The 15,074-nt window shown below is 44.9% G+C and overlaps 1 protein-coding gene across 2 annotated transcripts in view; it reads left to right on the forward strand.

The window, feature by feature from the left end:
- Window positions 1–15,074, forward strand: part of ZC2HC1A (zinc finger C2HC-type containing 1A) — a 657,196-nt gene that overhangs the window by 247,915 nt on the left and 394,207 nt on the right. For both annotated transcript variants that reach the window (XM_069621244.1, XM_069621243.1), the window contains exon 7: window positions 909–1,017. In XM_069621244.1, coding sequence (XP_069477345.1) covers window positions 909–1,017 — 109 coding nt within the window. The remainder of the gene's footprint in view (window positions 1–908; window positions 1,018–15,074) is intronic.

Consider the following 15,074-nt stretch of genomic DNA (forward strand, 5'->3'; position numbering starts at 1 on the left):
GTTTGGGATTTTAGAGCATTATCGGCGGGATACCGGGGAAATCCCACAGGTATGGGTTGTTCAATGCTGCTGTATATGTAGTTTGTTGCCATTATCAGTGGAATATTGGGGGAATCGAGCAGGAATGGGGACACCTGCAGTGATCACATCTTCTAGGCAGGGGGTAATCGATCTCTGTGCCCAAGGGCACGACTAGTAGGCCCCAAAGGAACCTATTGGTGCAACATGTACAGTGGCCTCGGCCAGCATCAAACTGCATTTTCTGGTTATAAAGCTACCCATGTCGAACATGCTGACCGTGGAGAAATGGTGAAGGGGAATATGCTGTAGCTGTAATTTTACAAGTGGAATACACAGGTTGATTTACAGAAGCAGGTAAATATTGCTTTATGTACTACTCGGTTGAGGCATACTTCAAAGGACAATTGTCCTGCTAATATTACATCAGTCATAGTTCAAACATGTGTTTTCAGACTTTATGAACTGGTCTTCTGAATAAAAAGATACACCTCTGAAAATGTAATAAATCAGAAGGATATACCATGGAATGCAGTCGGTTAACACTGTGGTTCAAGCATAACGGAAGAGAAGAGCAACTGCAGACAAACTCAAAGGTGGATATGGCGATCCAATTCATCCCGGTCACATGGGTCAGGGAAAGTATTATTCAGCGGGGCGGGGTGGGTGGTGTGTTCCAGCAAATGATATACCTGTTTCGGGGGGGGGCTGTGAGGCAACTGCAGAGTCCTATTGTCATTTACAACTATTATAATACTATCAGAAATGGCAGTCAGACGTTTAAATTATATTTAATTTATTATGCTAATCTGCATCTTTGCAGACATGTTTGAAATGTGTTCCACAGTCACGAGCACTTAAGTAATATAGCATTGATTTGTCTCTGCTAGGTGCACCAACAAGTAAAGTTTCTGCTACTAATGGGTCTCCAGGAAGCAAACTTCACACCATTTCACCAGCTCGCAGAAATTCTGCAGGAGGAAGTAGCCCACAATCTGGGTAAGATTACATTCGCATTAAGGTAAAACATTTTGATATACTGCTATACTTGTGTACTACTGTAAAGTAGTTCCTTAACCAAGTACAAGATGCAATCAGGTTTTAGGCATAGAACCTATCTATAGGCCTGTTTTTCTCCTGCGTGGGATGCTGGTCAGATTCATATGCTGTTAGAATTCTTACACACAGATCAGAACAGCGACAGTACATTGTTTTCCAAACTTGTTTTAATTCGGTTTAGTTGTTGCAGCATCCATTATGCAAAATGAGCGTTGCTGATCGGAAAGATTTCAGAATTCTCCTGTGATGAGTGCAGGTCTGTCAGGAGGTATACACCGGGAGGCATATAGATACTTGACTCGGATACAGTTTTTCAGTTGCTTTTTTGTGTATAGGTCAGCAAACCTGGATGAAAAAATAAAACCATGCTTGTGATAACATGCAAACTCTCACAGTGGTGGTGGGTTTTTCCTGAATACTTTTTTTTGACCTTGTGCTTTAATACCGAGCACTTTCTCTGTTAGTTGCACAGTCTCTTGGACCAGCAGTTTGTATAGCTGTTGTTCCTTTCAGGGTTCAGAGGGCCCAAGAGTGTCACCATTATCCCTTGACACTTTGCCCTTTATTCTGGGGCCATATCAAGTCTCAGAGTCTCTTCACTGCCACCTGGCCATACCTGCTCAGTTTTCCCTTGTGGGATTCTGTTCCCCCTCCTGCCTACTTTGCATGCCCTGGGCTTCCATCTGCCTTTTCATACTTTCCTTTTCTTACTGGCTAAGTGCTTGCCCTTCTAGCTATGCTCAGCTTGTGGTTTCCTCCGCTATTTCCACCTCCTCCTGTGATCCTATCCCCTCTTTTGCAACTGAAACCTCTTACTCCGATATGGCAGTCACCTCCTCCCCTGATACTGCCACATGCTACTTCCGCCATGCTCTCCTCCCCTTCTCACCTCCAGCACTTCCTAATTCCTCCATCTCACTTACAACACTCTCCCATTGCTGACCACAACCTTCGCAATAGCCCTCTGCGTGGCTTGGTTCTTTTTTATAGTGTTCCTCCTCATGGGTGGGGGCTACAAGTAAGCTATACACATGTGGCTTTTAATAGGAGAAGGTCTTGTATTGATGGTCATCCCTGAATGGACCCGAGGCTCGACCAAGCCTATAGTTGCCCCTTTCGGCCATCATGGGTCTTAGTCTTCCGCCCCTGGTCCTCCGGGTGCTGCCTCTGCTGAGATCTTTCATGTTTCCAGCGTTATAAACTGGAAACATGTTTAATAGTATAAATTACTCTAAAAAATGAAGAATACTCAAAATTAAGAGGCAAAAAGAACTGTAGCTCACTACCCACTCCTCCTAAGTGCGACTATCAACTCTACTCTTAAAGCTAAGGACCTATCTGAACATTTTGCTGCAAAAATATTCAAAATTAGAGACACTCTCCTGACCTTCCCCACACTCACTCCTCCTACATTTTACACTCTGCCTGCTCTACCATCATCCTCTGACTCCATCTCACACTTTAGTCACACTAATAGTGACAAGGCTTGTCTCGACTGATGAAGGCTAACCCCCTTGTGCCCCATCAGACCCTCTTGTTCCTCAGCTCGTCAAGCCTTTTGCCCCGTTAGTGGGCTGTCACCTCGTTGAACTCTTCAACCTGTCCTTCGACTCTGCTTGCTTCCCCTCTATTTTCAAAAAGGCCACTGGTCATGCCTCTCCTTAACAAGCAAGGGGCTGACCAGAACCTACCGTATAACTTTTGCCTTGTGCCTCTCCTTCCGCACTACTCTAAAGTTCTCGAAAGGGTTGTATTCAACCGTTTTATCAATTTCTTAGACATCCACAGCCTTCAAGCCCCCCTGCAAGCAGGTTTCCGCTCCTGTCACTCAACAGAAACTGCTCTCATGATTGTGTCCCCCTTCATCGCCTCTGCTAAGCACTTTAACCACTCCCCTATCCTAATTCACCTTGGTCTGTCTGCTGCCTTTGACGCTATCCATCACTTTGATCTCCTTAATGATCCTTCTTCTATGGATTTGCGATCATGTTCCTGCCTGGTTTGAATTCTGCATTGCACTTCGCCATGTCTTTGCCTCATGGAACAACATCCTCTCAAATCACTCCTCTACTGTTGGTGCACCACAAGTCTGTCTTGCATCAGCTCCTCTTTACACTCTACACATTTATTCTTGGGGCACTGATCTCCTCCTTTGGGTTCTCGTACCAACACTTCGTGGACGACACCCACATCTTCTCTTTTCCTGAACTCTCCTCTTATCTCTCTATCAACATTTCCAACTGTCTCTACCATTAAATATTGGGTGTCTTCACACTCTGATGTTAAACTCTACCAAAACAGAGGTGCTCTTCTTACCTGCTTACAGCTCTCGTCTCTTGCTTTGCCTATCAAGTTCCCACATGAGACAGTTCCTTACTCTTCTTCAGATAAACCTTACCCCCATCCATCTCCCTCAAACTCCCTCTCCAAATGGATACCTTGTTTTCAATATGAAACTAGAATTAGGAATTGCGAGGGTGGCTGCCTGACAATGCTGCTAATTTCCCAAGTGGTAGGTGTTCTGGATGGGATGAATCTTTGCATGTAAAAAATTGCAGCCCTGGTTTATTTTGTTTATATTCTTAAAACGCAACTCCCCCGAGGGCCTCAGTGCTCACAAAAAACAGACAAAAACAACAACAAAAAAGCATCCATTAAGACAGAAAAAAGATCCAGGGAAGATTTGAGAAAATAGTGAAAATATAACTCCACCGACTACTAGTCTTGAATTTGCAGAGCCCTTCGGCAGATATTGGCACAAGCTCAAGAAAAGTAGCAAGTTACTGGTCCCACACCCCACCAAATCACAATCCCTGTTCTTCTGGGCATCCAGCTCAAACCTGCATTAGACCTTCAGGTCACAACTTCCAACGACCCCCACCCTGTTCTCTTGCAAAGCCATGCCAATGCTTTTATTAGGGAGAATTCTCAGAAATGTGCTAATTCCCTCTACCTTCGAGACCCCAGAAACTTTGCTGGATTTTAAGGACTTGATTTTTTTTACCTGACGAGAGTGAGACCCTTTTTTTCCACTCTCTCATGTGTTTTAAAGTGATTTTGTACTCTGTGTTTCTTTTGGTTGTGGAGTCTGACAAACTCCATGGGCATAATCTTTTACATTGTGTCACACAGCACCTTCAGTGCAGTGACACAGGTGATTCATTCAGATTTCCCATGGGTTTAAATACCTTCTCTGGGATAAACTATTGTTTCCCAAAGCAGTAAAGTGAAATTGACTTTACTTACATTTGTAACTTTCTGACCCAGCACACACTATCTTACAATAGGGTGCTGGGGGGGAGGGGGTTACTTAGTATGCCCTTTCTCTAGCGCCTCATGTAACATGTTTGTTACCCTTTCCTCACTTAATGGCTGGTGGCAGGGGTTTACTTTTTACTACCATTATGGGATTTTACTGCACGCTTTGTTCGCAGCCACGGTAAAGCACCCATAGGTGCAATTTTTGTAAAAATGGGCCCGGTCTTCTTTTTTCGCCATTTCTTTGTGGAAAGGTCCTTCTTGAGATTTACTCTGCGCGCCAAACCACGTTTGGTCCCTTTGTTCATTTTGCCTTTGGCGGGATTCACAAGTGAAGCCCACCTCTGGCTCCAGGGTGTCTGGCGGGGACAGGAAGCAAGGGAGGTGCCTGAAGCTCCATGTGCTTAGTCTCCTAGGAGATAGGAATGCACTCTTAGGTGATTGGCCGGCTGGCTGTCCGGCAAGGACAGCCACCCTGCTGGGTGACTGACAGCTGAGCTGGAATGTATGGGAGCAAGCTGGACAAAAGGCAAGGCTTTTTGGCTTGGAAGGCAGAGTCGACCACTGGACGAAGGAATCCGAAGAAGGACTTGAAGAGGACACCTGCTGCAACTCCTGGACCATTCGTTTGCCCGGTGAAGCCCTGCTGCTGTGGTGAAACTCCAAATTCGTATCGACAGAGAAGCCCCTGCAAGGACGACTTCTCCCTTTGAGTTGGTGGGACCAATAAACTCCAAAGTAAGCCACCTGGACCTCCTCTCAAAGCTGGTCGAGTATCCCCTGGAGTCGCTGCTGCAACCGGATAGCCAGATAAAGGAACACCAGTTTGTGTGCGTTGTTTTTAAGCTGGCCAAGAGCTCCAGGAAGAACCTCCGGACTCCCAGGAAGCAAGACTGACCGAGCCTGAGCTCCCTGAACAGAGTGCGGGACCCCAGATGCAAGGAAAGCCCATCTCAACAGCCAGGAACCACAGTGTTGCTATTTGCGGTAGACGTGAGGCGCTGAAACACCAAACAGCCACTTGTTTGAAGTTTGCTGGTTGCGAGCTGTCCCATTGCAGTGCAGGAGTCCCCTGAAGTCCTCCCTCTTGTCCCCACGTCTGAGGCCCAGGAACAGTGAGATCTGCAGAGCTGCACAGGAACAGAAGTCATCTGCTGAACTTTTTCTTTAACCTAAAGGTACTGTACAGTCTAAGAGAACTTACCTCTTGTTGTGTAACCACTTGTCCTCGTTTGAGACTTTCTTGGTCGCATGTGTAGAGTTGCTTGCAGCTTCTTTACTTCACAAGCCTAATCAGCTTGTGGCCCTACTTTGATTTTCTTCTATTTCTACAAAGACTTTTTAAACATTGGAAAAGACTTTCAACTTACCTGCAAGAAGTTCTTGAGTTCACCTTGACTTTTGCTAACTTAACATTGGCTGGTCTAGGCTCCCTGAATGGCTCTTCTCTCTTCTGCTTATGTGTTTTGCCTTCCTTCCAGGAAAGGCTTAACTGACTTTGCATTGGGGTTTGTATTGAAAGTACTTACCTACTTAAGAATAACTGTATGAATACTTGTTTTATTCTGAACTCACTTCTCTTTAACACTACTCCCAAGAATATTCTAAATGCAACAGTGATATGTTGATGCCAACAGCACCCTAGCTTTTGATGTCACCTGAGGGTGTAGGTAGTGCCTGTGTGTCATCCCAAATGGGTATTTGCTGATTAAGATAACTAAGAGTGTGCATTTTTGGAGTGTATTTGTGTACTGCTTTATAATGCTCCCTTCTGAAGAAGTCTTATTCTAACTGATAAATACATTAATAATTGTTTAATCAAGACACCTTGTGTGTAAGCGTTTATTTGAATACTTGTCACTGTGAATCTCTGTGTAACTCCCCTACAGCTCACATTGACACCTCTTGGGATAAGCCTGGCTACTCGACCACACTAACAACCTGTGTAGTACAGACTTGTACAAAAGGTTGGGTTCCTATTGCCAGGAGGTCAGGGTTGTTGTGCACCCAAAGGGTGCTGCAAACAATCTTGCCTAACGGCTTTATTACAGAGAGCCTCTATAGGTTCTTTCCCTACTGGCTTCTCTATAATGGTAATGAGAAAATGTCTTCGATCTGTGAAGAATTTTTAAAGTTTTATCCATTATTGCCAGCATTTGGAATTTTTCCACTCTCAAACCTTTAAAAGTGGCCAGGTTACTTCTAACATTCGCTAATCGGTGATAGGACAGTTTTTCTGAAGTCCAACTAAGGGCTTAGCCAAACCATTCAACTGAGATAGTACACAACTCCACTCATAGTATGAGGCTGTACAACCTGAGTATATGGTAGCATAGACTGATCAGCCAGGCTTATCTTAGGAGGGAGAGAGGGCTGTACGAAGGTACAAAGAACTCGTAGTATACCAAGGGTTCAAAAGAAACATTTACATACAGAAGTATTATAAACAAATGATGGTTTATTATAAATACAATTAGGCCAGGTTAAGTCTTGGTTACGTACTTTTTCATAGTCATAAACACATTATACAAACACAACACAATGCTTTAAAGTACACAGACCAAAGCATATAGAGCCTGTTCAGAAAACTAACAGTATTTCTAGGGAAGTAAGATCTTATCAAACACATTTAGTATGGGAATAAAACTATAAGTTCCTTTCAGATTACGTTACAGTAAATCAAGAGTAGTAGAGCCTGTCAGTCATGCAGTGACACTCAGTTAAGGAATCACTTAGTAAATCAACCCTGTTATCAGGATACTTTTCTGAATAGTGGAACACAGATTCATGGAACAGTATAACCCTATAACTACATTCAGGATAACACAGTTGCACCAGGTGAGTAAAACCTTATGGTTTACTATACAATTACTTTTCAGATCAGTGGAACACAGACTATGGTAAGCAATAACTCTTTAACTTGTTTTAGGATGGATCACAGCTATTCAAGTTAAGTAAAAACCTAAGGCAGATGTATTCTAGACAGGCTATACAGCAGGTCAGGGCAAGCAAAACCTAGTTGGTAAACTTATACACTAATATTCTGAAAGAAATAGTTAAATGAAGCCAACAGCATTAATGTTTGGGAAAGAGGCATAACCAATTCACAGGTGATTAAAATCACCTTGTATATACTTTTCATAATGGCAAACCACATTCAACGTAAGTAAGAACTTTTGTAACTCCTCGCTCTCAGAGTGACAGTTATCAACCAACTCTTTCACAAACACTTGTTAACTTTTCTAGGCAAAAGGCCCACACTTAAGAACTATTTCCCTATTCTTGAAGCAATGTTCAGTGGCCGAAGGGGGTCAGTAGGTCTCTAGTGTCCGACAGATCGGTCAGGATTCAGGCAAGGTGGTCAGACGTAGCAAAAGTCAGTTTCTAAGGAAGACTGTTCAAACAAGTTAGTATTTCACTTTACAGTAGTTGAAAGGGTCCAGGGACTTCTATGAAGACACCCTAGGAGGATTCCAGCAGTGGACCTGGGTGAATGGATGAGAGGACTCCCCACCACAAGAACCACCCCAAAGCTTTACAGAAATCACACACACTTAAGGTAAGTAAATAACCCAGCCAACACAGTATCTCCGCATAGAAGAAGAGTTTGCAGCGGGGTTACTTCAGGATCTGCAGCCAAAAACCTGACCAATGAATTCCTTGTCTTGAAGACTGAAGACAGTACAATGGAAGGGATTTTGTAGCAGGGATCAATGGGGAAAGCTGCAGGCAAGAGGTTCTTCATGGCTGGATGCGGCTATGTGGTTTTGATGCCCTTTTCAGGAGTCAGGAGAAGACCATCGCTGGTTGGATTCCTGTCTCTAATCAGGTACAGCACTCTGGTGAGGGGACTTCAAGGACTTCAATCGTGTGTCTGGAGAGCCAGAGGGAGGCCACCAAAGTTTCAGCTCGATTCGGAAGAGCATGCACTGCACAATGTCTCGGTGTATTGGGGTATTGCAGCCCAGCAAGCTCACAGCACAACGTGGGATGACTCAAAATTCAGGTCTTCTTGAGTCTAGTGGGTCTCGCCAGGCTCTGGGTCAGGGACGTCCTTTTCGGTATCCCGAGGTTGATTGGAAGGAAGGGTTACATCGGGTTTCATTACACAGCAGACTCTCTGATTGGTGGAAAATACTACGGCTGTCGTTTCTTCATCTTTCTCTGTGGTTTCAGCTTCAGTGGTGGACTCGCGAGCAGCCTCCAGGTTCAGAGTATTTAACAGGAACTACAGCACAACTTATGCAATCTCTCACTGTATTTTACAGAAAGGGGCGGTCTGGCTGTCCAATCAGGACAGCCAGCCCCCCATTGAGACTGGGCTCTATTCAGGCAAGGTGGAAGACAAAGGGTTGCAGAGTTTTGGACTCCTCCCTCGCTTCTTGTCTTGACAGACACCCTGGAGCCTTGGCGGGGAACACAAAGGATTCCTGCTGAAGACAAAACTCCCACTGAGGTTGTTCCCGCCTAGAATGGCAGGGCAAGACCTTAGAAACTACAAGCAAGCAAGACATGGTGAGAAAAGAAGGATCCCACTATTTTAGAAAAATGGTGGCCCTTCTGTGCGTTACCAAGGCTGAATTAACAGCCTGCAAGTAGAAATGACTAAAAGCCATAAAGGTAAAACCCCTGCCACCAGCCATTCAAGCAATCTTTCAATTGTAACAAAAATGTTACAGGTAAGTAAGAAAGGGGATACATTGTATCTCCCAGCACTCCACATAAGGTGTGTAAAGGGGGATGAAAATCCCTCTTTACTACTTGGGAACTGTAGTTCACCCAAGTACATGAAAGAGAAATTAACAGGGGATCCCAAAGGGGCAACCCAGCCTAAGGCCAAAAGTTGGAGAGACATACAAAGGTTACCCTTAAAAAGAGTAGAAGACTAGGTGAGAGGAGAAAGAGTACCCTTCACCTAAGGACAAGGTAAAACAGTTACCTAGTGAAAACAAAAGGTTCTGGGGTTGACACAGTTCAGGAAGATTTATCATAGATATGAACATCTTACCTAAAAGTAGGGGGTTGAGGGGTCATGAGGATACTAATGATTTCCATTCAGCCACAGGAGATGTTGAAATCAGAACCTGTGATGGCTCACCATTTGCCAGTGATGAAAATGTCACAGCATGTGCATTAGATGTAGCTTCATGCCCCAGAAAAACAGTGTCTTTCTTTGCGAAGACTGGTCCACCCTTTCGGGCTGTGAGTCTGTTTGACAGATGTTATCCATTTTATCCAGATGATATTGTACAACTATTGAGGGTTGTTCATCTGTTTGGCAGGAATTATCCATTTATTCAGATGGTAGTGTGCAACACATTAATCTAGCAGGCCCACTCTTAAGCAGAAGTCATAAGAACAATTACACATTTTAAGCTCCTGGATTATATTGGCCTTAACTCGCATCCACTGTGTGGGGGTGTGATGCTCTTTATGAAGCATATGCTCCTGAGGTGTACCCCCGGACACCAACAAAGGGTGTAGAGTCGGGTGCATCAGTGGCTATTGAGTAACCTTGTTATGAATCCAACCAAGGCTAAAGATAAAATCCATAAGAGGGATTGGATTGAGACCCAAAATCTGTGCCTTAAATATACGGACTTCAACAGCAGTGCCTTTTCTAATAAAAAGTTGGGAGAACTAGAAAGTTATTTATTCAGGTCTCCAACGCCGCAAGTGCGATCTTGCATCTTACGTCTCTGCTTTAATTTGTTTCCAACAAGAGAAGTGTTGCTAAGGAGGCGACAAATTGAGATTGAGTTGAATTTTTGTAGATTCTGCACAAATAAAAACATTAAAGAATCATTAGAACATCTAATAGTAGAATGTCCAGCCTTAATAGATCTCAGAGCTAAGTGTTTTTGGAAACATCTAACCCTTTTTGGCTGGATGGCAGAAGAGCACAGATGGACTACTATTCTAGCTACAAGAATCATTAGTATCCTCATTGCCACATATAACTTTCTGAATGCCTTAAAATTGAATACTGACCAAAATGTAAGGTTGTGAACTGCACAGTGAAAATAGGTTGGTTGCAGGGTCTTAAACTTTGATGTGCAGACCTATAGAGGGTCAAGAGAAGGAGAAATGTGTTAGTCCACCTGCATTTTATTTTATCTTACTTTTAACGTATTGATGTCTTATAATATGTTACTATCCAAAGCCTGGACATGTTGTCCTCTTTTTAATATGCGCTTATGTAGGTGTTCTTGTTTTAGTAATTTGTAAAATTCCTTTCTTAACTGTACTGTTCTTTGAAATGAAGATTTAATGAATTAAGCTTTGTATTTGATAAAAGTTGAGTTTCTCAGCTAAATTAAAAAAAAAAAAAAAAAAAAGTAACCTTCTCCACCTTTTTCTCAGAAGAATGCGTTGCCATAGAAGGGGAAATCATTGGATCATTGGTACTTCCCAACTGTATTTCAGTAATGGTAACCTCTAAGGCTTCCACATTATTTGCCTGACAGGCTGGTCAGTTGTTGCCAATTCCTTACTTGCTTTATGAATGCCAGAAACCAGGCCAGGGACATCTCCACCTCTGTCTCCTACACACACCGAGTGCCAAGGCCTCGGATAGCCGATTCCTATTAGGTGTTGGCGATGCGGCCATAGTCTCATACTCCACAGATGCAGGATTAGGCACATTATTTACCAGATGAGTGGAAGGCTTTTTTAAAGCATAATTTCTTGTGACCGTCATACTGAACGGTAAACGTTATGCTTTCCAATAGAGTAGAATAACACTCTGATTGTCCCCCAAATTATGTACCCTAATGCACCATGCATAGACAGACAGTTTAAATGAAGGAAAGCCCATTTAAGTCAGGTGCCTCTTCCCAGCTGTCAGGTGTCTCTTCCCAGCTATAACTGCTCAGACATGAAAGAGTTAACAAACATTCTGGCCAGTGGTGGTGTATACAATAATCTGATCATTCTGTACCATGGTCGGACCTATCCCCATCTTTTCCATTGCCACCCACAAGAACTCCCACAACACCATGTTGAATGCCTTTTGAGCTGTAAAGACTGGAGGGGGGTGTCTGTACTCCTGCCATCTATATGGCAGAGTAGAAGCACAGAGCACCACAGCCAAGATTCTCTATAGGGTAGCTATGGACTGGCAATCAACGCTTAAACTCTCAGGAGGAGATTCAGGCTGGTTTTGAAGTACAGTGTAGCCCCCAATCCTCCACAAAGGAATGTCCACACACTGTTGTGTTAACAGTTATTTATATAAATAATGTTCAATATATATACACAATCAATAACACACTTTGTACTCTGACAGTTCTAATATGGCTAATGCATACAATGTCTATGTGGTACCACATTTCACTCATGACTCCTTTAAAATGCACAAACTGCTGACAGTCTGAATGGCATACGAATGAAACAGTAATGTGTATAAGAATCGAACATAGGAAGGGAGTTGGGTTAAACAAATGGCAGAATACTTTGTCCCTACCAAAGACACAGTTCTTTGTGAGGATCCCCCCATCCACCTGGGCAACCTGTAACCTATAATTAAAGTGGTTCTTGCTACAAATATTCTACTACCCCAATGTACCTGAATTTAGCAGAGTTCGTCGACAGGGCCCTTCTTGAATGGACTACCTTTAAAGCAGGAGCCACCGGTTGTTGAGATTCCTACGATGAAATGTGAACACTGTTGTCGAGGGAGCAGATTCGACCTTTACGGTGCTCGTCGACGTCCTTTGAAGATAAAGCGTGCGGTGTATCTCGATGACAAGAGTTTGTTGTCGCAAAGCAGATCGATGAAGAAAGTAGGCCCAGCAAGGCCGTCGGGTCATCGGTGTTGGCGTCGACGATCAGGACTCTACCATGGCTGGATTTCGGATCTTCATCTGCATCTTTGTGGACTTCGGGTGGTGGGAAAACCACTGGCGGATTATCCTAAGTTCGTCAACAACTTCGACTTTCTCCGGCGGGACAAAGTGGTTGACAGGGATGGCAATGGAGTCCTTGATTTCAAAGTGTCTTAAGCAAAGATGGGGCGTTGCGGCTCTCGTCGACGAGATTACATTGGTCCGCCAAACCTCAGTCGGCGGTGATGGTCGTCGATGGCGTAGAGGTCCTGGTGCTTTACTTCAGTGTTTCTCGGCGGTCCCTGTCTCCGGCCGACAGCTGTTTGGGACTGACTTCCAGGGTGCCTTGATGAAGATAAGCTGGTGCACGATGTTCCCTCGTAGCTCGGGAAGAGATCGCCTAGCTAGGTCCTCTCTTGGATCAGTCATGGGCAGACACAGCAGCTTTCAGATTGGCGAAGGAGAGCAGCAGCAATTCTTCTTCTTCTTCTAGCTGGGCTTGAAGGATAAACCGCTTCAATTTTCGACTTCAGCTTCTGAACAATTCTAGTCAGTGAGAGGTCCCCAGATATACTATTCTGTCTTTCATCCACACTGCTGAGCCAGGCGGAGGCAGCCAATCATTCAGAAGGGCATTCAGCAGGCAGCCAGCCAATCGGGCTCACAGTGCATTCAGGCAATTCTTCTCCATCCAGACACTCACAACAAGGAATGTGGATTGGGGCAATCACTCAACCTTTCAGCACACGACACTGCATTCATGTCAGTTTCGTGCAGGGCTCTCTCATTCATTGTGTCACACACCAGAAACCAGACACCCATAGCATGAAATGTATATTGGTCACACACTCCATTCACCCAGGTCCTACCTCAAGGGCGTACCCACAACATACAGTCATTGGCAAGGCTCCAGCCAGTCTGGCCTGGGCTTCCCCCACAATACCATATATGGAACTTCCACCCAACAGCCATTCAGGCGAAGGGACAGAGTCGGGACTTCCCAGGTCTTTGGGAAAACAAGGTAACAGGCAATAGAAAGCAAGAGGCCACAGGGGCCATCTTGTCTCCTATCGGGAATCTACTGATTCCAATGGCAGGGCCTGGGTATCCCAAAATGGAGGATACTCGGAGCACCTGTCAAATTCAGAATGGAGCTGCCACCAACCTATATACCCTGCTCTCTGGGCCACACACAGGTACCTAAAAACATACACTAGAGGTACACGGTTGCACCACCACCCATGGGTGCCATAAGGGTATCCCAAGGGTCTGTTCACCACAACCAAAAAGAAGAGCTGCACTGCCAGGAATCCCACATGGACTCTTGTGCAGAAAACAACACAGAACACACACGATAAGAGTACAGGACAAGGACATGGAGGCCCTGTCCCTCCAATGCATTTCCAGCATCACATTAGCGTCGATAGTTACCGCCACAGCCCTTGCCAGGGGGTCCATCCTGGCCATAACATTCAATAGTCGCCTAATATTCAGCGATATGGATCTTCCGGGCATGAAGCCGGCTTGGTCGGGATGGACCAGATGTGGCATCAGATGATCAGATGGAGTAGGCGAATAGCAAGGACCTTAGCAAAGATCTTGGTATCGCAATTCATTAGAAATAGGGGCCTATAAGAGCCCCATTGATCGCTAGGCTTGTCTGCTTTAAGGAGTACCATGATCACAGCTTCCCGAAGTGACTCAGGAAGCAGGGAAACACTAAGGAATTCCTCCCATTCACTAAGTAGAATAGGGGCCACTACCATTGTGAGTTCTCAGTAGAACTCTGAGGTGAGGCCATCAGGGCCTGGAGCCTTCCTCTTGGGTAAATCGGCAATGACTGCCATTATTTCTTCTAGAGTGACAGGGCTATCGAGTGTCTCCCTGCTCTCGCCGTTAAGGCGTGATAGCGAGATGTCCTCTAACAGTGCATGTATGGCCTGTTCACCACTGGTCTGTTCTGCAGTATATAGAGTACGGTAAAAGTTGCAGTAAACCCCCACCACTTCCGTGTCTGACCACTTACTGCTTCCCTCCTTGTCCAGAATGGACTCTACCTGGGTGCATCCTCTCTCTGCCTGAACCAGTCTCGACAATGTTCTCCCTGGTCCATCTCTCTCTCCGTACCTCCTGGCCGCCTGTGGCCCGGAGAAATAGTGAACTTCCCTTGTAGCGTGTGCCTCGAAAGTTTCCGGTTCTATATGTATTTGCATTAATACCTGAGGCTCAGGGGACTGGGCATATTCTGTTTCGTGCATTTTCAGATTTCTCTAGATCCCTCCGTATGGTAGAGCCACTGCCTCCCCGGATATCGCCACCCCCCTAATAAAAACCTTAAAGGCCTGCCATCTGATGCCCTAGGAGGTGGAGCCAGCTGCATTGCAGGCAAAAAAGGTATCTATATCAGCCCTAAACTCTGCACAGAACATTGTCCTCCAAGGCAGCTGACTTAAACATCCAGGTACAGCCCGTCTCCTACCACCAATCTGCTGCATGAGTGACACAGGAGAGTGATCTGACAGCGTATGAGGTCTAATATCCACGTCGATAACCTTCCCCATCAGTGAGCTGGAAATCGGGAACATATCTATGCGGGATGACGTATGCACTGAAGAGTAAAGGGTATATTCCCTCATCTGTGGGTGCAATATACGCCATGCGTGACGTAGGCTCATCTGTATGAGGGAATGCAGTCGATGGGCTGCTCTGGGTTGGGGTCTAGGTTCAAATTAGTTCAGTCAAGCAAGTGGTCTAGGATCAAGTTCATGTCGTCGTCCTGATATCAAGGGTGTACGAAGACATAATCCCCCTCTCTCCGAATAGGTCAAAGAACTCAGGGGAGTCGATGTTGGGGCAATATGTGTTAGCGAGTATCAGTTCAGCAGCTTTGAATATGCAGTGGATAAGCACATA

This window comes from Ambystoma mexicanum, chromosome 5q (assembly GCF_040938575.1).
Source record: "Ambystoma mexicanum isolate Mex_15411 chromosome 5q, UKY_AmexF1_1, whole genome shotgun sequence".
Classification (NCBI taxonomy): domain Eukaryota; kingdom Metazoa; phylum Chordata; class Amphibia; order Caudata; family Ambystomatidae; genus Ambystoma; species Ambystoma mexicanum.